The sequence below is a fragment of the Hemitrygon akajei genome, chromosome 7, assembly GCF_048418815.1.
Source record: "Hemitrygon akajei chromosome 7, sHemAka1.3, whole genome shotgun sequence".
In the NCBI taxonomy this organism is placed as follows: domain Eukaryota; kingdom Metazoa; phylum Chordata; class Chondrichthyes; order Myliobatiformes; family Dasyatidae; genus Hemitrygon; species Hemitrygon akajei.
In genome coordinates, this window is record NC_133130.1 from 141069257 (window position 1) to 141097060 (window position 27804).

Sequence of the window (27804 nt, forward strand, 5' to 3'; positions counted from 1 at the left end):
TTGTTTGGACATATTGATCCAGAAAAGCATCTTCCATCATATTAAAAACTTACCTGTCACACACCCTAATTTCCTGATTTGTTGGCCATTCACCTTTTCTACTTCTACATGTTCCATCACACCAAAATAATTTCTCACTACAGTAACCTCCTCCCTTACTAACATAACTACACACCTTTCCCTTCAGGCCTTCCTTCTTAAACATTGAATGCTTTGAAATATTTAATTCCCAACTTTAGTCACCCAGTAGCAATTTTTACAAATGTAATCTGTCTCTTCAGGACAGTTACTTTCTTTTTTGTGCCCATCTCATTCTCAACACTTGTTCAATCTTTCAAACTTTTCCAAAATCTAATCATATCTGGTCTGAGTACATGAAAAAATATCCCATCCTTTACCAATCATAACTGTTACCTTTCCTTCTGATTAACCCATTTTTTAAAAATTCAATGCCATTCATCACTTTGCTTAAAAGAAATAGGTAAAATGTTGCTTCTTCTGAATTTTCTCAATACTTTTTTTTCTCTCTCTGTAATTTACTACCTTTTATTCCCCAATCTGATTTGACTTGTCCCATTCTTTTAAATTCTTCAGGTATTTTGTGACCTCCACCTAAATTTCAATTTCACAAACAGAAATGGTTAGTGTAGTGGTTTGATGAGACTGTCTAAATGAAAACTATTAGTAATGTATTCAATTAAATGTAGCATGTGTTTTGGCCAAGAAAAAACTATTTCAGTAATACAGTGTAATGTTTTTTAATGAACACCTCAAGCTCCATCCACATTGAAGAATTTACTGATGCAGAAACTCAGCTTTGTGGGGATTGAAACACTAAAACTAAATTTGGAACAATTTTATTTAAAACTTTCAAAGCATTAGTCAATAGAAAGCACACAATATATGAAAGTACAAGAAAATGGACAAACTTTAGAAACATCTTAACATAACAAAGATAATGTGCTGGAAGTTCATAACACACAATTCTGCTTATGCAGCCTCTTCCTCCCCCTCCTCCTCAAATTCACCTTCATCTCCAACTGTGGCATCCTGATATTGTTGGTACTCAGATACCAGGTCATTCATGTTGCTCTCAGCCTCAGTAAACTCCATTTCATCCATACCCTCACCAGTGTACCAATGCAAGAACGCTTTCCTTCGAAACATAGCAGTAAACTGCTCAGAAATGCGCTTAAATAGCTCTTGAATGGCTGTACTGTTGCCAATAAAGGTGGCAGACATCTTGAGCCCTCTAGGTGGGATGTCACAAACAGCAGTCTTAACATTGTTGGGGATCCACTCCACAAAGTAGGTACTATTCTTATTCTGTACATTTAACATTTGTTCATCCACCTCCTTCATGGACATACGGCCACGGAAAATGGCAGCAACTGTCAGATAACGGCCATGCCGAGGGTCACAGGCAGCCATCATGTTCTTGGCATCAAACATCTGTTGGGTGAGCTCAGGTACTGAGAGGGCACGGTACTGCTGGCTACCACGGCTGGTCAAGGGAGCAAAGCCTGTCATAAAAAAATGCAGTCGGGGAAAGGGAACCATGTTTACTGCTAGTTTTCGCAAGTCAGCATTCAACTGCCCTGGGAATCGCAAACAGGTTGTCACACCACTCATGGTAGCTGACATTAAATGGTTCAAATCACCATATGTAGGAGTTGTCAGTTTAAGGGTATGGAAACAGATGTCATAAAGAGCCTCATTATCAATACAGAAGGTCTCATCAGTGTTCTCTACAAGCTGATGAACAGATAGAGTTGCATTATAAGGCTCTACGACAGTATCTGATACTTTAGGCGATGGTACAACACTAAAGGTGTTCATGATTCTATCAGGGTATTCTTCACGGATCTTACTGATTAGAAGTGTACCCATGCCTGATCCAGTACCACCACCCAGTGAATGGGTAAGCTGAAATCCTTGGAGACAATCACAACCTTCGGCTTCCTTCCTCACCACATCCAGAACAGAGTCAATCAATTCAGCACCATCAGTGTAATGACCTTTTGCCCAATTATTACCAGCACCACTTTGACCTGAAAGAAATAAAGAGGACAATTAATTTTTACTGTTTCCATGCAATATATTAATGCACCAATTAAAAAAAAGTGCAAGATAACCATGTGCCCAAAAATAATCTCCCTCCTGTGTAGGACAATACTTAAAAGTCCCATCTACCCTGGTTCCAGGGTACTGGTGCAATAGCTCTGCTATTTAGTCTTCCAAGTAAATTCTAGTAGTTAACATTTTCACATCAGCCTCCTTATACTACTTTAACTAAAATATAAAACCTGTATAATCAAGCAAATGAATCTTGTGAAGCCAAAGGAAGGTGAAACTAAATGATGATGTATCTAAAAGACCGCAGAAATATGAAAAATAGGCATTTCTGACACTTTTGTTGTTTCAATCATTTAAGAAAATTGTAACTGAAATAACCTCTCTCAAGACAATCCTACCCTTAGAATCCTCGATTCCCTGCCTGTATCTATCTTCTTTGAATACATGGCTATTCAGTTTGGGGAGATCTGTCCTTACAGAATTCAAATAACTTCAAAAATTTGAGATATGGAATAATATTCACTTCATGGAATTTATGTGAAAAAAAATCAACACGAAACTTATTTTTTAAAAACTCATGTTTTCTGACATGTGCAGATGAAACAGATTCCTGTTATGGAAAATTACAATATGGATTACTTTCTAGGAACACTATCCTCTCATAATGAAGAGGTAACTTATATTCAAGGATTCAGCCTCTGCAATTCAGATTTAGCCATTGAGAGTATAAATTCTTATCTCATTTTTAAGAGGGCATTCTCTTACTTAAGAGACTCAGCCCTCTGATCCTAGAGTCCCTCGGGAAGAGAAACATCCAGCCAGAATTTACGGTCAAGCCCTATATTACTATGCATATTTCAATAATACAGCCTCTCATTATTCTAATTATAACTAACACAGACCAAATATATTCAACATTTTCCCATAAGACATCAGTCCCTCCTATTTAACCTTCTCTGAACTCTATCCAATAACAATACATCTTGAATTAGGAGATCATAATTGTATGTAGTGTTTTGGATGTGTTCTCACTAGGGCCTTGCACAGGTACACTGTGAGACTTTTCCCACTTGAAATAGAGGCCAATATTTCATTAGCCTTTCCATTTTTTCTGCCTTCTTGTTTCACCTATCAATATGTCATTGTAAACTATTTTCTGCTCACACTCAACTGCATTTGTACTATCTGCAACTCTGGCTGCAATCCAATTACTTTTAACAGTTGCAGCCCCAGCACCAATACCTATTGTACCTAATGGCAGTGGGATTCTAACCTGAAAATGATCCCTTTTATTTCCACTTGATGAGTCCTATTAATGAATCAATCCTTAGTACTTCTATTACCTATGCTCTTATTTTGCAAAGTAACCTTTTGCATGGTTTCTTGCTGAATGCATTTTGAAAGCCCAAATATATTAAATCTACTGGTGAGGTTTAATCCATTCAGGTTGATAATTCATCAAAGCACCCTCTTAAGTTTATCTGACATCATTTACCCTTCATGAAACCAAGCTGGCTCTGCAGATTAAAGATTCAGTTGGTATCTTCTTAGGACTAATTCTAACATTTTTCCACTAACAGACATAAAATCCTGGAGGAACTCAGAAGATGAGACAGCATCTATGGAAATAAATAAAAATATCAATGTTTTGAGCCGAGACCTTTATCAGGACTGGTAAGCGAAGGGGAAGGTGCCAGAATAAGAAAGTGGGAGAGGAAGGAGGACATGTTGGGACAATTAGACTGTGGTTGCCAGCTTTTTGTCTTGTATCCTTTCTGAATAAGGATATTAATTTGCCATTGCCATATGGTGGAGCTACGATGGCACATTCTGTGGAAAAACCTTAATTTCTATCTTTAATGTTTTTTTCCCTTTTCAAGGTGATGGGATTCTGTCAGTGCCTTTAACCTGCAGCTGTACTCAAACTGTGGTTCTTTATGGCGATGGCTCCCACTCCTGGGTCTCACTGCCTAGCTGTTTCTTCAGTATCTCGAAGGTATAACCAAGAGGATGAGCGTGCCTCCCAATTGCTGAGGCTTTGTGGCCCTGTGGATGAGCCGATTCACCAACTAAAACATCATGGGAGAAAGCAGAAAATTGTGAACAGCTGATCAGTTATTGGATATCTCCGTACTCGGTGAATTGCTATCTCTCTCTCAATGGTGGGGGAGTTTGCTGTCAATTCTTGAGTCACAGAACTCAGAAATGAAAAGTGATGTGACACACTTTAACATTATAATCAGTGAGTTTTTGTTGGTCTCCCCTCTTGCTGCGTGATACCTCGTCAATTATTGAGGGGAAGAGCCTATGGCACATCACATTGTTTCATTGTTAATTCTTCCAGTGTTCTTCAGCTTCATTTTCTTTCTTCCTTCCTTTTAATACACTTAACACTAAATGATGATTAGTTGTTTTAGTATTTCACTTGTTTGCTAATTTACTTTCTTTTCTTTGATTATTTTTAATAGTAGGCATCTATTGCTAGATTCTGCTTAATCCCAATTTTGGGCCTACCTCTAATTTGTCACCTTTATTCTCTTTCAATTTAACCTCCTATATGTCCAACTTTCTGCTTTCCAAAGACTCCCTTGTCCATTCATTCCTCCCAACAAGCAGAACAAGAACTACACCTGCCCCATATCTCCTTCCTTACTACCATTTAGGGCCCCAAACAGTCCATCCAGTCCTGTCTATTGGTGAGACCTGACACAGATTGGAAGACCACTTTGCCAAGCACCTATACTCCGTCCACCAGAAAAAGCGTGGGCACCCATTTTAATTCTACTTCCCATTCCTATGTCAGTCCATTGCATCCTCTACTACGGCGATGAGGTCACACTTTAGTCGGAAGAACAACACTGTATTCCATCTGGGAAGCCTCCAACCTGATGGCATAAACATCAATTTTTCGAACTTCCAGTAATGCCCCCCACCCCATTTATCATTCCCCGCTCTCACCATATCTCCTTAAATACCTATCAGCCTCTGGTGCTTCTCCCTCTTTCTCTTTCCTTCCACGGCATTTTGTCCTCTCCTATCAGACTCCCCCTTCTCCGGCCTTTCTCTCTTTCACCAGTCGACTTCCTAGCTCTTTATTTCACCTCCCCCCCTCACTTTCACCTATCATCCACTACCTTGCATTTCTTACCCCTTCCCTCCTCCACCCTCTTACTCGCGACTTCTCACCTTTTTTCTCCAGTCTGCTGAAACACGACTGTTTACTCTTTTCCACAGATGCTGCCTGAACTGCTGATTCCTCCAGCATTCTGGGTGTGTTGCTTGGATTTCCAGCACCTGCAGATTTTCTCATTTGTGATTGTTAATGGTTGTCTCCCCTCATGTGCATCTCAATTCCAAAATAAAATTTCTTCATAATCCTGAAAGCTATCACCTTCCAGTTCCCTACCAAAGTCCTTGAAAGTGAAAGAATTATAGTTGCCCAACTTATACAGAACTCTTTGTTTGAATCCTTCCATTTAGGTTTCTACCTCAGCTACAATACAAAATATCTCTGACTGAAGTTCTTCAAGACAATAAATTCTTCCTTGACATTCTAGGCTTATAGGCAAACCTTACATTTTCTTTCAATGTTTCACCAATGAATAAATATACACTCACCTGACTTTATGTTCACTGGATATCCTGGTCTAAAGAACCAGCATTTCCATCTGCATGCCAGCCCTAAGCTCTGCTGTTGTTAGGTACCATTCTTGGATATATCACAATTTTTTTTACCTGCATAGTGGCCTTCAGCAGCATCATTCAAAAATGCCATCAGTTTGACGGCAGGTGCTGACGATACAGACCATTTGACATCCAGTATGGAGTACATTGGAATTTTTCTCCATAAAGAAGTGAGATTTCATCTTCAAGACCCAAGACAAACAATACTCCGATATGGCACCAACTCTCTCTCTTGCAGCTAGCTGAAACTGAAACATGCTTAAAGCATAGAGATAACTATAGGATAACTGTTTAACCTACACTTAATGCCAAAAATTGCCTGGATTACAGTTTCACATTTATTCAATGATTCTTACAATCAAGGTCACATCCAATTTATGGACCTCAAATGCATCATCCTTTATTTTCACCTCTATAAATGACCCAACTCAAACTTTCCCTCAGATCCTCTGTTCAACTGTGCCTATCATCTGCAAATTTGAAACCAAATTATGGCCAGTTACCCTTACTCTTCTCTATAGACCCTGAAATGATTCTAAACTTTATTGTTCACATCTTACATTGCATCAAGTTCCAATCAGGCATTACCTAAGCCTGTTAAAATGAATGATAAGGCAACTTTTAAATTTTTAAAAAATTATTCTCCTTTTCAGCTCTTGTGTGGTCATTCCCTGCAGACCAGCACCCTCTCAAATCAGTGTTTATTTTTAATTTGCAAATTTCCAAATATTAACTGTTTCACAGAAAATGGCCACGCTTTTAGTTCCCTGAGCTTTGGAATTCTCTCTCAAAACCTCTGTTTCCTTTTTAATATAACAGATGCTCCTCAAAACCTAACTTTGGACCAAGCTTTTAGTCATCTTCCATGGTATTGCTTCATGGTCTCAGCTTCAATTTGATTTCATTTCTTAATATTTCTTTAAACTACCTTAAGGTAATCGGTGACTGAACGAAACTGCTTAATGATCAGAAGTTGTTGATAAACCATTAAATAATGAAATAGTTTGGACAATCAACCTCTCAAAGTTAATTTTATCATAGAAATGGCAATCACCTTCAGATAATCACTTTTATAATATTTACTTACCAAACACAAAGTTATCTGGCCTGAAAATCTGTCCAAAGGGTCCAGATCGAACAGAGTCCATAGTACCAGGCTCCAAATCCATGAGAATGGCTCGGGGTACATATTTTCCACCTGTTCAAAAATAGAAATGTTTCTGCATTCATAATACAAAAAAAATAATCAATATTTTCAATTTATACCTGAGGCTTCATTGTAGTAGACATTAATTCTTTCCAGTTGAAGATCACTATCTCCATGATAGGCTCCAGTAGGATCAATGCCATGCTCATCACTAATGACTTCCCAGAACTAAAAGAAAAACAGAACCGTTAACATGCTTAAAATGTCATACAGAGCTAGGAATATAAGTAGGCAATTTGTATTTTTAAGCCAATCTTAACGTCAAAAGCAACATAAGCACCAAGTGAAGCACTCTACTGTCATGTGGCATTGGGTAAAAGAGGGCATAATTAGAGCTTCAAACAAAACTTTCAGTATTGTTCAAAACAAAATATTTCAAAATTCTACAAAAACATAATTTATATTGTTATATGGTTATATTTGGAACTTAGGATACCATACCATGAACATATTAGTTTGCTGTAGGCTTTAAGAATGTTTTAAAGACTTATCTGACCATGAAGCACCACAATTGGAATCAAAAAGTGAAACCACAGCCTTCATTCATTCAATGAAAGAAATGGTAATCCACCAGAATTCAATATTGAACTGGTGTGTTGAAAAATCCACAAACACTAGGCAGTTAAAGTTTAGTGCACAGTATTCCTTGGAGATTCAAGATAAATTTTCCACCCTTCACTTCACATTGTCTTCATTTAAAAAACAGTTTTATCTTCAAACCAAAAACGTTGTGTTTGGCTATATCAAAACAATAATCTGATCAAGGCATACGACCCAAAGTTCTAAATATAAATGTTTAACATTTGAAATGTTAAGCTAAGACAAGATACTGCAGAACACAGTTTTCTTCTAGATTAAAATGTTGCAACCAAAATCATTATTTTTGAATAAAGCACTGGATAATAAAAAAATTCCAGAGATTTAAAATACCAGGTGTTCCAAGATCTTGATTAACATTCTGGCATTGCCAGTATGGACAAGACAGGATGAAATAAACATGCTATTAGATTTGCAGACACAAGTGACTGAAGATGTTTCATCTGGAAGCAATAAATAAAATGCTTGAAGAACTGGTCAAAACCCGCTGATTTTTTTTTTGCAATTAGGCTCCACTGTTTCCGATTCTTCCTTTGATCAATGTTAGCCAATCATTTATCAAACAGAGCACCACAAAAAGTACTTTAGGGCAGTTGCACATTACAATGAAATGCTACAAAACAATTTTTAAGATTGTACTCCCTTCCCCTTTTCGGCACATGCTTTGTCAAATTGTATAATGAAATAAACTATATGACTACAGCTGAGGATATCTCCTTTGTCAACTACAAACACGAGGAAATCTGCAGATGCTGGAAATTCAAGCAAAACACACAAAATGCTGGTGGAACACAGCAGGCCAGGCAGACTCAGTGCTTAAAAAGGGTCTTGGCCCAAAACATCAACAGTGCTTCTCCTTAATAGTTGCTGCCTGGCCTGCTGTGTTCCACCAGCATTTTGTATGTGTCCCTTGACAACTAGGTGTTTTTTCCTTTACTAATTTCTCAGTATGTCAATATCAATGTTGTATATTACCACGTTCATATACACTAGGGGGTTGGTACTGAAGGGCCTTCTTGCTCTCATCCTTCTGGATCAGATACTACCATTGCAACAGTTTGTAAGTTTCCAGTGTTTACATTCAGCACAAATGTGTAATAGCAATTCCATGTCAAAATGCTACGTAACTTGGGAATGATATTCTGCAGGTAGGAGTGTTCAATGCACCAGCAGTCTGTGTCCTTGCTGATAGATGCCAGTTTCAATAAAAGTGGTTTGAATAGGCTGTCATTAATTGCCACAAATTCTATTGATAGTACAACACTCCGGCCATATTGTTAATGAATACTCAGGGGTGGTGGGTGGATAGCAACCCAATGGAAGATTTGTCTTGCATTGAACTTCTGAATGCTTTTGGTTCTGCATTCACTTACTGAAAACAAAAGTATTCCACCACAGTCCTAACTTGCCCCTTGTACTTTGCTTTTGCTTTTAATATCAAGCAAGTTAGCAATGGAGAATATCCAGCCTTTAGCCACAGTATCCATGTGACCGTCCTCTTGAACTCTTAATAGTATTAAAGACCAGGACTTTAGTTATACTATTCCACAATAACATCTTTCTGCCAATATATAAAAAATTGTCTGAAATACATTGTTCTTGAAGAGGTTTGCCTGGTGCTACTCTGGCATACTAAATTACTACTTAACCAATCTACTATCATTCATAGCAGCCATGAAGTTAGCAAATTCAGCTCACTTATCAGCCCATGGATAATTGATTAGGTCTTGCAGCATATAGAATTAGGAGTGTTTTGTTTATTAATAGCATGAATGCCCTAGTTTAAAATGATTGGACTATAATCATTTTCCTTTGTGTATAGTACTAAAGTGGTTTTGCAGAATCACTAACATCACAATCTTGCTTGTTATTTATAGAATTTAGATTAGGCCATATTTGGACCAAGACTTTGTGATATGAAGACAAGTGGGCTTAGACAAACTTGCCTATCAATACCAAGTTGAATTCAAAGCATTCAGAAGTCCAAGAAGCTGCTTGGCACAATTGTTGACTACGATATTGTAAGTTTGCTTCTTGATGACAGTTGACTGATTAGGAAATAATTTAGTCTTCCAACACAACCACCTTGAACTCAACATCAGCAAGATGATTGTGGACTTGCTCAGAAGGGGTCAGCAGTGGAAAGAGTGGGCAGCAACATCTGAGAGGACTTATCCTGGGCCCAATCATGAAGAAGGCACCCGAGCAGTTCTACTTCATTAGGAGTTTGAGATTTGGTATGTCACCAGACTTCAGCAAATTTCTACAGCATTCCAACTAATTACATCAACACTTTGTGTGGAATCTCCAATGCAGATTCAGAAAAAGCTGCAGAGGACTGTAGACTCTGCCAGCTCTATCAGACACCACCCTCCCCACCACTGAGGGCATTTTCAAAAGGCAGTGCCTCAAGAAGGCATCATGAAATACCCTCAACATCCAGAATATGCCCTTTTCTCATTACTACCACCAGGATGGAGGTACTGAGTTAAAGACCTAAACTCAACATGAGGAATAGCATTTCCCTCTGCCATTACATTACTAAACTGTCCATAAGTACTACCCCACTATTCCTCATTTACAATTGTAAAATGTAATTTTGTCTCACTGTATTGCTGCCACATCAGTGATAATAATCCTGAATGATAAAGTCATCAAGATAGTTTTGACAAATGCTAGAACTTACATTACTATAAAACAAAATTCAAGTTCTGTTTTGAGTCAACTCGAGAATATATTCCACTTGTAGGGGTTGTGAACTTGGTATCCAGACCCCTTGCTTAATGGTATTGGTCCATGGCATAGAAAGGTTGAGTACCCCTGCACTGGACTCATGTTGACTAAACAATCTGGTTGATAGGGAGTCAAAGTACTGCATCAGGAATCAATTAGGCCCCCCCTCTCAGATATTCCTCAACCTATTGAGCTCCTTCCAGCAGCTTACTTGTCGCTCCAGATTTCAGCTCCACAGAACTTCTGTCCTCATGTTGATCACATCTACAGCTAAATAACAGATGGAACCAAAAGTTTTAATGATACCAAGTTTAGTGCAAAGTCAGCTTTTAAAAATAGTAACCGGCAACTCGCTAAAACAAAATCTACATTACTTAGTTTTCCTATCTACGTACTGAGGCAATGGGAAGCACATTTGTGCACTATTGGATATCTATCGAACCATGTTGTGATTTGTTCAGAGAAATACAAACATTGTAAAATACTGGAAAGGGCATTTTTATTATTGAAGTCAGGGGGGGTGTGCCGTTTTAATAGTTTATTAGTCCACCAATCAACATAAAATTGAAATAAAAACTGGATAGCAGTTGTAAACCGCGCCTTCACGATAGTCAGAGAAATTATTAAACGCGTCCAGTTCGCCAGTGGCACTGGCAGCGTCGATCCCGTTCATTAGATCTCCCGGTAGTTTCTGTGCACTCTCGGAAGAGATTCTGCAGATGCTGGAAATCCCGGAGGAACTACGGTCAGATGTAACAGGTTTTGAGCGAGAAGAGTGTGGAAAAGCCGTGTTCCTCCGTCACTCCGTGTGTTGCATCGGGTAATACGAGGCCTGAGGCCTCCAGCAACGAGCGAGGGCCGTTGGCCGCACGTGGCGCCTCACGGGAGTACGCATGCGCCCTCGGTTCAGTCCCCGCCCCCCCCCCCCGAAATGTCCGCATGCGCAGACTGGAAGCGCGCGCTTTCCAACCACCGGGCGAGTGGCGTCTAACGGTCAGCGGGCCCGGGCCCGGTCGCGGTCGCAGCCTCACCCCGACAGACCTGCCCTCCGTCACGAAAATAGCCCCATGCGCACCTAGACGCCATTACCACGGGGCACGTATTCCATTCCCGATTAATCAGGGCTTGAGGGGTTATGGCGAGGAGGCAGGAGATGGGGGCTGAAGGGAAACTGGATCGGTCGTGATGAAATGACGGAGCAGACTCGACGGGCCAAATGCCATAATTCTGCTTCCTATGGTCTTAACACCTCGGTGTCTGCAGTCTCTGCCCCAATGATGCACCACCTCATTCATCTCAGTGGGGCAACTTCCTCACTCCTACTCAACTGTACAAACCTTGGCTCCTATCTGGTTTCCACACTGTCCTGCCTGAAGATGAACGATCTCCCTCATCCTGACAAGCTCTCCCTCAGGAATGCACACTCCGAACAACAGCAGCGACCTGCCCGCGCCCAAATTTATATGCCGTTTGCGTCACCTGCCGCTATCTAACATGCTATTGGTTTGTGCTGCAGCGATCAAAGTATATACCCACCCTTCCCGAGAAAGCTGTGTCCCCATAGGACAATCCTGTTCAATCACCTATTGGTTGTTCATTGGCTCAGGCCGGGTTAGCGCTCGTGGCCCACGTGCAGGGAGAGGAAGGCGGGAAAAGGCGGAATGAGAACTGGCGGGAAAACAGGCACCCCACCTCTCCCCCATATTGATAGCGGCTCCCTGACACCCGCAAATTATATACGATATCCCGGAAGTAGATTTTTTAGAGAGGGAGAGGTCTCTCGGTGTTAAGTAGATCTATCAGTTTTCTCTGTGGGCGGGCTTTACAGTCGATTTCAAATATGATGACTGTTGTTCGCAACAGTGACTTTTCTATTGCCCATGGCGGGTTAAACTGTAAAAGACATGTTGAGGTGAGTTTAACAGGTGTCATTTGTTTATTAACATAGCTACCGTTATTTAAACTAGCTGGCTGACTTCTAAGGAGCTACTCTATTAATGTCCCACGTGATGAGGCCAAACTCCCTGTAGACTTGCTTAAAGTTGTAATGAAAAAAATGACTCCATAATATAAGTACATATTTTAATGTCACATTTTCTGCATATACCTAACTTGGTTTACAGATTAGACAAAATCACTAAACAAAGTATTACATACACCCTTCACACACAAAATGCTGGTAGAACACAGCAGGCTAGGCAGCATCTATAGGGAGAAGCGATGGCGACGTTTCGGGCCGAGACCCTTCGTCAGGACTAACCCGTGTTTGCTCTTAAAATTACATACACCCTTGGAGGTCTGCGGGGGTTTATGGGGTTGCGGGGGTGCTACCTTCCTGAAATGAGTTTTTGCAGGGTGGAATGTCTGGAAAAGTAAACGTGCTGAAATTAAGAAATAAACTTGAGAAAGTCCAGCCAAGATCTACGGAAAGAGTCAAAGTGCAGTATGCCAAATCTTCAGATAGGATTCCCCTGATATCCGAAGGTAGAGCGTTCCTACGAAACTTCGCATGCCGACATTTGTCGTTAAGCGAAAAAACAATTACCATTTATTTTCATGCGAAAAAATTTTGAGCGTTCCCAGACCCAGAAAATAACCTACCAAATGGTACATAAAACCTAAAATAACACTAACATACAGTAAAAGCAGGAATTATATGATAAATACACAGCCTATATAAAGTAGAAATAATGTATGTACAGTGTAGTTTCACTGGAAGATTGAGCCAAACCCTTTTTTTTTGGGGGGGGGAGGGGAGGGGAAGAGAGAGAGAGGGGGAGATGTAGACGCATGCGCGCACACCTGCCCGCGCAAGGCTTCATGGTCATGGTAGTGTTCCACAAGTGTTCTACCAGCATTTTGTGTGTGTACAAGTTTAAAGTGGGCGTCTTTGTTTCGTAAAGCGAAAATTCGTTTCGGTTATCGAAGACAGGCACTAATGTATGTCTTTCGTAAAAGCGAAATGTCGTAAAGCGGGGGGCAAGACCCAGGATATCTGGAATAACAGAAAAACGCTGGAGGAACTCAGCCTTTCAGGCATCATCAATGGAGGGAAATGAACAGTCGATGTTTTGTGTCGAGACCCTTCATCAGGACTGGAAAGAAGGGATAGAAGCCAGAATAAAATGGTATGGGGTGGGAGAAGCACGAGCTAATGGGTGATAGGTGAATCCAGGGGAGAGAGGGAAGGTAGGAGGGGATGTGTAATCTGATAGAGGAAGAAGTCGTGAGGGTGGGAGAGTGAAGAGAGGGGAGTAAGGGAGGTGTAGTGAACAGAGAGGAGTGGTTACCTTTTTCCACATTCCCCCATCATCATGACTGGCCTATCACCCATACCACATTCCTTCTAGTTCTCTACCTCATTTCTGTTCCATTGTCCTCTCCTATCTGATTCCATCTTGTTCAGTCCTTTGCCTCTTCCACCTATCATCCCCCAGGTTTTTAATGTCATTTCCACCTCTCTCCAGATTCGCACATCACCTGACAGCGTGTGCTCCAGCCTCTTCACCCACCCTTTTATTCTGGCTTCTTGATGGAAAGGTCTTGGCCAGAAACATCGACTGTTCATTTCCCTTTGCAGGTATTGTATAAATTGCTGAGTTTCTGCAGCATTTTGTGGGATGCTGAATCTCCATAATTGTGCCTTACATATTATTTCCAGCCGCACTTTTAATCCATAAGATTTTTGTTGAATTCCGTGGAGTCATTGACTCATGGCGACCCTATAGATAGTGTAGTTGTCCAACGGGTTCTCATGGCAAGATACGGAAGCAGATTGCCAGGCCTTTCTTCCATGCAGATATTACAGATACCCAAGTAGGGACCCAGCTGGATTTAAGCCCAGGACCATGGGCCTTGAAGTCCAGTACTGATGCCACTGCACCACCAGCTGGCCCAATTCATACATTACCTGGCTAATAAAAACATATTTTCTACTTGTGCCAATTGTGCAGTAAAACAAAATAACCAGATTTTGGTATCTGGCAATACCACCAGATTTCAATCGTGTCACAAACAGCCACCCTCAATTCTTCAAGATACAAAGGAGTCTCAGAGTACACACAAAACAAGTTTTATGGTTGAAACAACACAATGTAGCATGTGGTTGCAGTTTACTTGCCTACTTATGAATCTGAGCCCACATTGTGGACAAATATTCCTGTTCTATGGATCTCTTAATTATCATACAGTACTGTGCAAAAGTCTTAAATATATATTAGTGGGCCTAGCATTAATTACCTGCACCTTTCAGAACCACGACCACTACCATCTAGGTGGACGAGAACAGCAGATACCTGGGAACACCACCACTTGGAAAACTCCCTCCAAATCACTCACCACCCTGACTTGGAAACATATCGCCATTCTGTCATTGCGGTTGGGTCAAAATCATTGAAGTCCCTCTCTAACAGCTCTGTACCACACCTCAGGGATTGCAGCGGTTCAAAAAGGCAGCTCATCATCACCTTCTCAAGGGCAACTAAGGATGGGCAATAAATGCTGGCTTAGCTGGAGATGCCCACATCCTGTAAATGAATATTTTTTTAAAAATTGCAGACCTCATGATTCTGACTCAATCTCTGGCAGAACTGTGAAAGAGTAGAAGGATGGAAAATTTTAGCTGGTCACGAATGTTATTTGTGAAGCACTGCAACCCAGGCTGAGAGGGAATAATGGTGAAAGCATGTAAATAATCAAATACCAAATCAGTAATCCGAAGGCCTAGACAATCCAGCCATCACCAAGACAGCTATGCAATGTAAATTCAACGTTTTTTTAAACAACCTAGATTATTTAGTTTTTAAAAAGCTAGCATTTGCAACAGTGTAATGAAACCACTGAACCATTGTAGGAATCCATCCAGTTCAGCTGGATACTGAATTCAGACCCAGCAAATTTCTCCTAGCATTGTAGACACAGTACTCATCAAAAACAACTGGGTACTGGTGTCTAATTGGGAGAGCCAACTCACATACTTGTCAAGCAACAGGCTGATAAAACCAAACTTTTCAGCCACAGTACCAGCTTCCCTGGGTGTATTTAGTTGCTCTGCCAGAACACAATCAGAGGTGGTGGTCAAGTGATAGACAAGACAGGAGGAAGTAGGTCGGGTATTCCTCAGAAAGACTTAAGACCACTGAATTCCCTTGGCATCAGGTAAAACACAAGCCAGGATACCTCCTTCTAATGACCACCTCTCATTGTCCCTTTAGCTGGTGAATCAGCAAAACTCTTTTTGAAAAGGCAGAAGAAAGAATGAGTAAAAGGGATATAAAATGTACAGGGAACCAAGAATGGATCAGCAGCATTACTAGTAAGTGAAGTGGCTGAGTTATGAAGGGGCTCACTGCTAGATTGGCCTGTGGCAGATAGTGAGCAAATCAACGGGTGGGAATAAAATTCTCCGGGCTTCTCCCTGTAACCTTCGACAGTCCTACTTATCAAGAAGCTGTTAACTTCTGCTTTAAGTATACCCAATGACCTAACCTTCACAGTCATGTGGTAATGAATTCCACAAATTCATTATCCTCTGGCTAAAGAAATCCCTCCTCATTTCTGTTCTAAAGGGGTGCCCTTCTATTCCAGGGCTGTGCCCTCTGGTGATAGACTTCCCCATTATAGGAAACATCTGCTCCACATCCACTCTACCTAAGGTTTTAATATTCAATAGCTTTCAATGGGATCGTCCACCCCCCCACCATTCTTCAAACTCCAGTGTGTATGGACCTAGAGCAGTCAAACACTCCTTGTATGTTAACTCTTACATTCCTGGGATCATTCTCATGAACCTCCTCCGGACCCTCTCCAATACCGGCGCATCATTTCTTAGATAATGGGCTCAAAACCTGCTCACTATACTCCAAGTGCAGCCTGACCCCTTTATTACCACTCTCTGCCTCCTGCCAGTCAGCCAATCTTCTATCTGCTAGTATTCTTTCATGTAATACTATGGGCTAGTATCTTGTTTAGCAGCCTCATGTGTGGCACCTTGTCAAAGGCCTTTGGAAAATCCAAGTAAACAACATCCACTGAATCTCCTTTTCTATCATGCCTGTTATTTCCTCAAAGGATTCCAAGGATTTGTCAGGCAAGATTTCCCCTTAAGGAAACCATGCTGACTTTGGCCTATTTTATCATGTGCCTCCAAATACCCTGAAACCTTATCCTTCAAATAGGACTCCAACATTTTGCCAACCAGTGAAATCCTGTCTATTGCCTCCCTCCCTTCTTAAAGAGTGGACTGATGATTGATATTTTCCAGTCCTCCTGAACCATTCTGGAATTTTGTGATTCTTGAAAGATCACTACCAATGTTTCCACAATCTCTTTATCAACCTCTTTCAGAACCTTGGAGTGTAGATCATCCAGTCCAGTTGATTTATCTACCTTCAGATCTCTCAGCTTCCCAAGCACCTTCTCCTTAGTTCCTTCAATTACAAATTTCTGCCCTCTGATGCTCTCAAAATCCTGGCATATCACTGGTGACTTCCACAGGGAAGAATAACGCAAAGTACTTATTAAGTTAATCCACCATTTCCTTGTACCCACGATTACCTCTCCAGAATACGAGATTCTGCAGATGCTGGAAATCCAAGCAACACACACAAAATGCTGGAGGAATTCAGCATGCCAGACAGCATCTAAGGAAATGAATAAACAGTCGACGCTTTGAGCCGAGACCCTTCATCAGATGCAGCTATGGAAATTAATAAAGTCAATGGTTTACTTTGAGATACTTCTCTGTCCTAAAACATTGACTGTTTATCCATTTCCAACTGTCTGATATCCACTCGTCTTTTACTCTATATATATCTGAAAACAAACTTTTAGTATCCTCCTTTATATTATTGGCTATTTTACCTTCATGTTTAATCTTTTCTCTCATTGTTTTTTTAGTTGCTCGTTGTATTTTAAAGGCTTCCTAATCCTCTAGCTTCCCATTAATTTGTGCTATACTATATGCCCTCTCTTTTGGTTTTATTCTATCTTTGACTTCCCTTGTCAGATTGGATGCCTCTTTCTCCCTTTAGTATACTACTTCTTTGGGACGTATCCATCCTGTCCCTTTCCGAATTGCTCTCAGCAACTCCAGCCATTGCTATTCTGTCATCATCCCTGTTAGTGTCCCTTTCCAATCAACTTTGGCCTTCTCCTCTCAAGCTTCTGTTGTTCTCTTTACTCCACTGTAATACCGATACATCAGATTTTAGTTTCCCCCTCCAAAACTGTTCTATCATATTATGGTCACTGCCTCCTAATTTTTCCTTCACATAAGTATCCCTAATGGAATCTGGTTCATTACACACATCCAATCCAGAACTGCCTTTTCCCTAGTGGGCTCAACCACAAGCTTCACTAAAAAGCCACCTCAGAAGCATTCTAACAAACTCTTCACTTGGGATTTAGCACCAAGCTGATTTTCCCCAACCTATCTGCATATTGAAATCTCTTCTTACGTGTATTTTCTATCTCTTATTGTAATCTGTAGCCACCATTCCGACCACTGCCCAGAGGCCCATATATACTTCCCACTGCTCATCATCGGGGTATTGAAGATTGCCCTCAGATAACACACTGTGCACAACATGATGGGCTGAAGGGCCTGTTCCTGTGCTGTGCCATTATACAAAACACTTCAAACAAAGTTGTACTGAAATTATTTAAATTTATTCCTTTTAAAAGTAGCATTTGATATGAAAACATAAAAGTGCAGAATGACAATAGACAAAATGCACAATATACTGTATCTCTTAATTTTCTTCACCTAATTCTTCTTCCTCAGCTTCCTCTCCAGATGTGGCATCCTGATATTGCTGATACTCAGACACCAGGTCATTCATATTACTTTCAGCTTCAGTAAATTCAGTCTCTTCCATACCCTCGCCCGTGTACCAATGCAAGAACGCTTTCCTCCGGAACATGGCAGTAAACTGCTCAGAGATGCGTTTGAACAACTCCTGGATGGCTGTTGTGTTGCCAATGAAGGTGGCAGACATCTTGAGCCCTCTAGGTGGGATGTCACAAACAGCAGTCTTAACATTGTTGGGGATCCACTCCACAAAGTAGGTACTATTCTTATTCTGTACATTTAACATCTGCTCATCCACCTCCTTCATGGACATACGGCCCCGGAAAACGGCGGCCACGGTCAGGTAGCGGCCATGCCGAGGGTCACAGGCAGCCATCATGTTCTTGGCATCGAACATCTGTTGGGTCAGCTCGGGTACTGTGAGGGCACGGTACTGCTGGCTACCACGGCTGGTCAGAGGAGTAAAACCAGGCACAAAAAAATGCAGACGGGGGAAGGGGACCATGTTCACTGCGAGTTTTCGCAAGTCAGCATTCAGCTGCCCTGGGAATCGCAGACAGGTCGTTACGCCACTCATGGTGGCTGACACAAGGTGGTTCAGGTCACCATAAGTAGGAGTTGTCAGTTTAAGGGTACGGAAACAGATGTCATAAAGAGCTTCATTATCAATACAATAAGTTTCATCAGTGTTCTCTACAAGCTGATGGACAGACAGAGTTGCATTATAAGGCTCTACTACAGTGTCTGATACTTTAGGAGAGGGTACAATACTAAAAGTGTTCATGATTCTGTCAGGGTATTCTTCACGGATCTTACTGATAAGGAGTGTGCCCATTCCAGCACCGGTACCACCACCCAGTGAGTGGGTGAGTTGAAAGCCTTGAAGGCAATCACAACTCTCAGCCTCCTTCCTCACCACATCCAGAACAGAGTCGACCAATTCAGCTCCTTCGGTGTAATGACCTTTGGCCCAGTTGTTGCCAGCACCACTCTGACCTGCAAGAAATTAGAACACATCAGAATCTTATGGCTCATAGAACCATAAGCCTGCCTTTGTTTGTTGGTAATTGTTTGCAATATTATTTTTAAAGCTGGTGATAATCTGCATGATCTCACTGCTTTTCATTCAGAAGAGCACTGGTGACACAACTGAATTTTACAAGAGTAGATGAGCATTGTCCTTCATACTGAATCAAACTTCTACTATTTTATTAATAACTACAAACACACTTCACAACAATATTACAGATTTCTATGTACTTGCAGTCCAGGAGTTTTTTTTCTGAGAAACAAATTCATTTTCTGTTATTACATCTGATGGAAAAGTTGTAAATTAAAGAGAAATAAAGTAATAATGCAGTTTTGTAACATAGATAAATGATGAGCAGAATGCAACAGCAAATGAAGTGTATAAAGGTAGAAAGTGTAGCCACAAATTGTATCAAAGTAGGGAAATCTAACAGCAGAAGTAAGAGTTGTTTGAAATCACAAAATATGCACAACACTGCTCAGTCTCTTCCTCATTGTACATGCTGGACAGTGACGTTACAGGACAAGATAGATCATTGGTGAGTATTTTGTCCTTAATTTTCAGTATAAACTGTAAAAATCAAAGTTTAATTGCCATTATTTGAATACAAATACCATTTTCAAAAGATAGATGACTTGACAGATAACAACACTAAAGAATGAACTTAGAGCTATTGTGGAGACATAGGTGGAGGCTGACCAAGACCGGATTATCGTTATTTCACATTATATTTTAAAAGAACAGGTTAAAAGAGAAAGAAGGCACAGCAGTATTGTTAATTAAGAAAGCTATTAAAAGCTATGTTGAGATATGATATGGGAATAATGGTTTTTCATGTAGAATCAGCTTAGGTTGAAATCAGGAATATCAGGGGAAAGACATGGTTGATGTTGAGGACAGGCCCTCAGAATGTAACTTCTCTATATGGCAGAGTATAAATAGAGAAATATCTAGGGGATGTTTGAAGGGAACTACAATTATGGAAGGTTTTAACCTACATACTGACTGGACTGTCAGTAGATGAACGGTGGCAGATATTCAAACAGCTGGTCTATGACACTCATTAGGAATTTATCAAAATTATAGGAATTCAATAAGAAAGAGGCAGGATCGGAGGTTAGTAACGGATAAACTGGTTTTCCCAGAGTAGTGATTCTATGGAAATCTCTGTCCAGGGAAGCAGTAGAGGCTACTTCATTAAGACACAATTCGATACATAGATTCTTGCACAGTAGGGAAATGAAGGGCTGTGGGGAAAAGGCTGGTAGGCGGAGCTGAGACCATGGCCAGATCAGCCATCATCTTATTGAATGTAGGCTCGATGGACCCGATTGCTGACTCCTGCACCTATTTGTTATCTTGTTTCTTTTTCTTTTTCAGTCTTTTTATTAAGTTTTTCGAAAGTAAATACCGGTACATAATAATCATAGTATAAAGGGAGTGGGATTACATGGTTGGCAATTAACATAAGGGAAAAAAGCTATAAATAGCACCAATATAATTGACCTCCCAAACCCTTGCTACCCAAAATAAAAAAATAAAAAGATGGAAAAAAAACCCCAAATTGAAATTTTAAAAAACTAAACTAAACTAAACCAAACTAAGACAAAACTAAACAAAGCTGGGCTATTCAATTATATCAAATAAAATCTTTAACGTCGTTAACTCCGCTCCTCTACTCAAGCCAATGAATAAAATAAAAGGATCGGAAAAGGTCAGATTAATTCTATGAAAGTGTTGAATAAAAGGCCTCCAAGTTTCTTCAAATTTAACCGAGGGGTCAAATGTACCACTTCTAATTTTTTCTAAATTTAAACAAGATATGGTTTGGGAGAACCACTGAGATGTGGTTGGAGGATTAATCTCTTTCCAGTTCAATAGAATAGATATTCTAGCCATTAAGGTAGCAAATGCAATCATCCGCTGAGTTGGAGAGGGCAAATCAATCATTGGTAAGCCAAAAATTGCAGTAATTGGATGAGGTTGTAAATCCATATGTAGCCTCTTTGACTCTTATGTTTTGGTCTTGCCCTCTTTTGGAAAAGTTTTGGAAAGGCTTTCAATGATAAAGGTAAGTTGAAAAGTAGGGCATGCAAAGTGGCAAGAACAAACAATAAGCCTAATCTATGTATATATAACTAGAAAGACATAGGCTAACGTAAGAGTGGGACCTCCTTACAGGGAGAGTGCTGCTTTGATAATGGGAAACAAAGACAGATATGTTGAATCAGTCTTCAAGTTCAAGTTTATGATCATGGGCATCCACATCCATTAGCTTTTTGCAGCAACAGCAGAGAACATAACATGACAAACATAAATTACATAAACTTTGTAGGGAACTACAAATATCCCTAAGATATGGGATGGGCTAATTTCAAATATTATGGAGAAACATGTAAAAATGCCTATGATAAGGGATAACGTATTAGTGAAACTCATGGGACTAAAGACAGAAAAATCACTGGAACCTCATGGCTTAAACTCAACAGTTTTAAAGGAGGTAGCTCCAGAAATAGTGGGCCTATTGGTGGAAATTTTCAAAACTCACTTCATTCAGGAAGGGTACAAGTAGATTAGAAAGCAGCCAATGTGACTTCCTTGTTCAGTAAGACAGAAGATGGGGAACTGTAGTTTACGATGTAATGTTGACAAGATGCTGAAGTCAATAATCAAAGAGAAAATAACTGTTCATTTAGGAAAGCTGAAGAAAATCAAATCTAGTCAATAGTGTTTTATGAAAGTAAGTCATAGAACAGCACAGGCCCTTTGGGCCATGATTTTGTGCTGACCATTATAAACCTAGTCTACAATTAATCTAAACCTTTCCACCTACACAAAAAATAATCTTCCATTTTTCTTACATCTATTGCCAAGTACTAGGTCTAGGCTTCACCTCAAGTTGGTCTGTCCACATGCTGTGTCAGGAATCCTTTCTTGAAACATCTAACAACTTCTGCCTCATCTGAACATTTTGCATGAAGGAGGTACTGATCAATAGTAGGGAAGTTGAAGTCAGTGTAAGAACAAGCCTGTTGTTTTTGCACCTTTCCAAAATCTGTCTACTTATCCTGCTCCTCCATGTCTCAGTGGATATTGGGAGCCTGCAGAATACTGCCAATAGAGCATTTGCTCCTTCTATCCACACTGACTCAGTAGACGATCCCTCTATGAAATCTTCTCTTTCTGCAGTTGCTTCATTATCCCTGATGAGCAATGCCGCTAAACACCCCCACCAATCTCTTTTAAAACATCTAAACCTCGGAACTTTGAGCAGCTGATCCTGCCTTTGCAACAGCCAAGTTTCTGTAATTTCCACCAGATCGTAATTTTCTGCACCAATCCAAGTTCATTACCCTTATTCTTAACGGGTGACAAATTGGTTCAAATTCCTTGAAGGTTGATAGGAAATTTCCAATATAAGATGCTGGTACATCAATTGGATGAAGTGTGCTAGAATGAATTAAAAACCAATTGTTACATAGAAAGCAAAGAACTGGAATAGACAGGTCCTTTTCAGGCTGTGTGGAGTTAACTAGTGGAGAAGCCTAGGGTTTAGCTCTTGGCCCTCAGTTGTTTTCTATTTACATCAATGCTTTGGGGAAGGGTGGCAAGGTTTCATAGTTTGCTAATGATATGAGACTGGGCAGAAAGGTACGCTATGATGAGGACATTGTGATTCTGCAGGGTTATATAGATAGAGCGATTCAGCAGGCGCCTGGCAAATGGAATTTAATGCTGGGAAATGGGAGGTTCTGTTCTTCAGCAAGTTAAGTTACAAATGACTGAAGCTTAGAAGGATCTAGGTGTTCCAGTACACGGACCACATAAAAAAAAATAGCATTTTTGCAAAGGGGTTGGAGTTTAAGAACAGGGAGGTACTGTTACATTTGTACAGGATGTACAATAAACAGTCTCTGAACTTTTGAAAGAATGCAGTAGCATTGAAGACAGTCCAAAGGAGGTTCTCACTGGGTGAATTCCTGGAATGAGAGGGTTGTCCCATCGAGATGCATGAGCTCCTCCAGGATCAGATTTGTTGCCAAGTGCTGTTTAGTTACTATATTTTTCTGCTTAATAACCTAACAAAGACAACATATAACATAAAAATCTGTAGGGAATTGACCTTAAGTCCCAAATTTCCTGCAGTCTTTACTTCAACGGTATTAAATGGGACTGAGAATTTTTACCGGATTTTTTAAATTTCTAATTTTTAAATGAGTTAATTCCCAGTGTAATAAAAGGAACCTTTACAGCCCATCAAACCGATGTCAGCTCCAACCAAGTCCAATAAATCTTACTCCCCACCTTTTTCTTGTAAACTACTGTCTCCCTCCAGATTTTACCACCAGCCATTTATAGTGGGACATCCAGTGGCCAACATCAGAATTGCACCCTGCCACCAAAGCGGTGCCACTGTGTCACCTACCAAATCTCTTAAACGAGACAAACGTTAAACCAGATGCCCAACTGCCTATACATAGAAGGTCCAATGACCTTATTTTTGAAAAAAACTGTTTAATAGTCCTCAGCATCCTAGTGGGCATCCATTATGTCAATGTAAAGATAAAAGACATCAAAAGCTCATTACTTTCTGAAGATCTTGATATGCATTTACAACATAATAATGACACAACTACTGCTTTAGCTCTAGTCAAAGACACAATATAAATGCAAGTCTCTCTTGCTTTGTAAGCTATACTTACCAAACACAAAGTTATCAGGTCTGAAAATCTGTCCAAAAGGTCCAGCGCGAACAGAGTCCATCGTACCAGGTTCTAAGTCCATCAGCACAGCACGTGGCACATATTTACCACCTACACCAATAGACTATATGTCAATAAATCATGAAAACATAGCTAGGTTTAGAAATTTGTTACTGGAAATTCAATCAAAACTCTTTTTGTTTGCAATTTATCATAAAGCCTAACCATTAATAGCAAATTCTTATTCATGCATTCCCTACAACAGGCAGAGTACCTCCTGAGCATTGTTGTGCAATTGTCTAAACACCACACCATACCATTAGTGCATTGCACGGTCAGCTAGGTCTGGGTCCTGGTACTCAGAAAGTGCAAGATGAAAGTTTAAGATTCGGTTTTAAAAGAAGGAAATTAATGTCTTTTTGTTTTGTATCTTTGAAGGTAGTTATGAAAATAAGATTATGGAAAAGGCCCATAAAATGTGTAACAGTTCAAATCATTTCTACCTTAAGTACCTCAGTGCTACATTATACTCAGAATTTTTACAGTACATCTAGAGTAATTCAGGACTGTTTTTGATTATGTCAATTACATCAGTCAACAGCTATGCACAGATAACCACTGCACAAACACTGTTTAGAGATACACACTACCCAAAGAACTAAGCTGTATAGACTGGAGAATGTTGACCAATTTGGTTCCCTTCAATGTGCCTGTTAACCAGTACAAAATGATTTCCACATATATTATGTAAATAAATCCTTATTCTTCTCCTAAGCTGCACAACACTTCATTTTAAGGAAGCTCTGTCATTCATTTATCTCTGTCAGTTATCCATCTATTACAGACGGTTAGCGTAACAGATATCCAGTTCTATTCAAGTGGAGATGGTTGGCTGTGCCTATTCCTGATCTTTCAGGTACAATAGCATCAGGTTATCATAGCCAGCAACTCAAGTCAAGACAGATTCAGTGATCAAAGATACCAGTAAAGGCTTTCCAGGACATCAGAGATGTCTTCCTGCTTCAAAGAACAGGATCTCTCTTCCTGAACCACTGATGCTGCCCTCGTCTGCATCTCCTCCATTACCTAGTCATCAGCACTCACTCCATCTTCCCACTGCCTTAACAGGGATGGAGTTCCTCTAGTCCCCACCTACTATCACATGAGTTTCCACATCCAGTGCCTCATTCTCTACAGCTTCCAGCATCTTCAATGGAACCCTACTACCAAATATGTCTTTAACCTTCTCCACCCCACCCCCCCCCCCACTCTCAGCTGTCCACCTTTGTCCATTCCCATTAACCTCCCTCCTGGCACACATCCCTACAAGTGACAGAAATGCTACACCTGCCCATTCACCTCCTCCCTCATCTCCATTCAGGATCCCAAATTGTCCTTCCAGGTGAGCAATACTTCACCTGTGAATCTGTTGGGGTCGTCTATTGTATCTGGTGCTCCCACTCCAGCCTCCTTTACACTGGTGAGACCCTGCGCAAATTGGGGGCCCACTTTGTCGATCAACCGCAAAAAGCAGAATTTCCCTGTGGCCAACTATTTTAATTCCTATCCCTATTCCTGCCAGTTATGGCACTCTCTTCTGCCACAATCAAGCCATTGTCAGGCTGGAGGAGCAACACCTCATTTTCCATCTAGGTAGCCTCCAAGCCTGATGGCATAAACATCGATTTTTCCAACTTCTGGTAATTTCTTCTTCCCCACCCTTCCCTCTTCTTCTATTCCCTACTCTGGCCTCCTACCTCTTCTCGTCACCTGCCAATCACCTCCCCCTGGTGCTTCTCCTCCTCCCTTTCTCCCATGGTCCAATCTCCTCTCCAATCAGATATATTCTCCAGCCCTTTGCCTCTTCCGCCCATCGCTTACCAGCTTCTTATTTCATCCATCAACCCCACCCAACCTGGCTTTACCCATCATCAATTCCATAGATGCTGCCTGACCTGCTGAGTTTATCCAGCATTTTATATGTGTTGTCTCACCTATCACCTTCTAGCTTGTCTTTCTTCCCCTTCCCCTGCCTTCTTATTCTGGAATCTTTCCCCTTCTTTTCCAGTCCTCATGAAGGATCTTGGCCCAAAACATCGACTGTTTATTCACTTCCGTAGATGCTGCCTGACCTGCTGAGTTCCTCCAGCATTTTGTGTGTGTTGCTATCTCTCCCACATCATTTTCTAATGATCTGATATCCACTCTCGTGGAGTTGGATTTCCAGCATCTGCAGAATCTCTTGTATTTACAAAGTTTTGTAACGTTAGCTGGAATTCAGTTAGTAACGGGTAAACCTCCTTAATTTTAACATTTCAGCCCACCACGTTAGCCATATCAGTGTCCATGAAGGTGGTACGGACTATTGCAGATTCTTCCTTGGAGATCCTTAATCACAGATGTTGTGAGAGCAAGCAATGCTCCATGATGAACAGTGAAGTTGGAAATCTATACTCTGAAGCACAACGTAGTAAACTTCTTCACCAAAGTTATATGCACTGCAACTAATAGATGTATCAACACCTGATTCTACGCAAGCGTCATTCTTCCCAGAGAAGTAGAATTCACCTGGTAATAGCCTGCTGTGATGGAGGTTGAAATGAACATTTGTTTTGGGAATCTGATGTTGAGTGACACCCGACTCCGGAAATAGTCACTATCTGAGCACTGTCATGGCAAGAGATATCTAGGTGACAGGGGAAATGGTTCAAAGACATTCTCGAAGCCTCCTGGAAATGGCAGAACCCTTTGGACTCATGGAAATCTTTTGCCTGTGACTGCACAAAATGAATTCAGGATGCCACCAAGAGCTAGTCCATTGTTAGGGCACAGAAGTCCAGATAAAACAGCAGAAGGTTCATACCCCTGCTTACTCAACCTTTTGTCACATGTGAAGCAGAGTTTTTGTGTCACGACACTGCCCTCATTAGTCTCCCCAGATCCACTCGAACCAAGTCATCCTCAACTCTGAGGGACTGCTCGATAAGAAATTTAGACACCAGAGCTTTCCATCCAATGAACTACATAATCTGATTCTTTGTTCAGTGTCATCATTCCCCCTCACAAGCTGCAACAGCTCCTACATAGCCCTCCAATTTTCTATCATCCATGTGCCTGTGTAAGTTTCCTAAATGCTTCTAATGTATCTGCCTCTACTACCACCCTTCAGAGGGTTCCACACACCCACCACTCTCTGTGTAAAGAACTTACCTTTGACATCCCCCCTCCATATTTTCCTCTAATCACCTTAAAATTATGTCCCCTTATATAAAGTCTCTAGCTGTCCACGTGATCGATGTATTTTATTATTTTGTACATACAGTCAAGTCAATGCTCATCCTCCTTCACTCCAGAGAGAAAAGCACTAGCTTGCTCAGCCTGTTTTCAGAAGGCATACCCTCTAGTCCAGCCAGCCAGCACCCTGGTAAATCTCCTCTGCACCTTCTCTAAAGCTTCCACATCCTTCCTATAATTCAGCAACTGGAACTGAACAGAATATTGCAACCTGACCAGGGCTTTATAAAGCTGCAGCATTACCTCACGCTCTTGAACTCAATCCTCCAAAATGAAGGCCATCACACCATACACCTTTATTACAACCAAATCAACTTGCACAGCAGCTTCAAGAGATCTCTGGACATGGAGCCCCATAGTCCCTCTGTTCCTCCACACTGCCAACGATTCTGCTGTCAACCCTGTATCCTGCCTTCAAATTTGACCTTCTGAAGTGAATCACTTTGCACTTTCTCAGGTTGAACTTCATCTGCCACTCCTCAACTCAGATCTGCATCGTTAATGTCCCGCTGCAACCCACAACAACCCACCACACTATCCACAAGTACACCAACCTTTATGTCATCTGCAATCTTACTAAACCACTCTTTCACCTCGCCATCCAAATCATTTATAAAAATCACAAAGAATAGGTGTCCCTGAACAAATCCCTATGGAACACCACTGGTTA

General features: G+C 40.8%; 1 protein-coding gene across 3 annotated transcripts in view; it reads right to left on the bottom strand.

Annotated features, from left to right (window-relative positions):
* Window positions 1-775: 775 nt before the first annotated feature.
* Window positions 776-27804, bottom strand: part of LOC140730991 (tubulin beta-4B chain-like) — a 63825-nt gene continuing 36796 nt past the window's right edge. For 2 of the 3 annotated variants that reach the window (XM_073052139.1, XM_073052140.1), the window contains 5 exons: window positions 23841-23951; window positions 19024-19103; window positions 7027-7135; window positions 6848-6958; window positions 776-2051 (listed from right to left, as the gene is read on the bottom strand). In XM_073052139.1, coding sequence (XP_072908240.1) covers window positions 991-2051; window positions 6848-6958; window positions 7027-7135; window positions 19024-19103; window positions 23841-23951 — 1472 coding nt within the window. In that variant the 3' untranslated portion in view covers window positions 776-990. Of the gene's footprint in view, window positions 2052-6847; window positions 6959-7026; window positions 7136-11634; window positions 11717-19023; window positions 19104-23840; window positions 23952-27804 lie in introns of those variants that run through there. The other variant, XM_073052141.1, reaches the window with a different exon arrangement.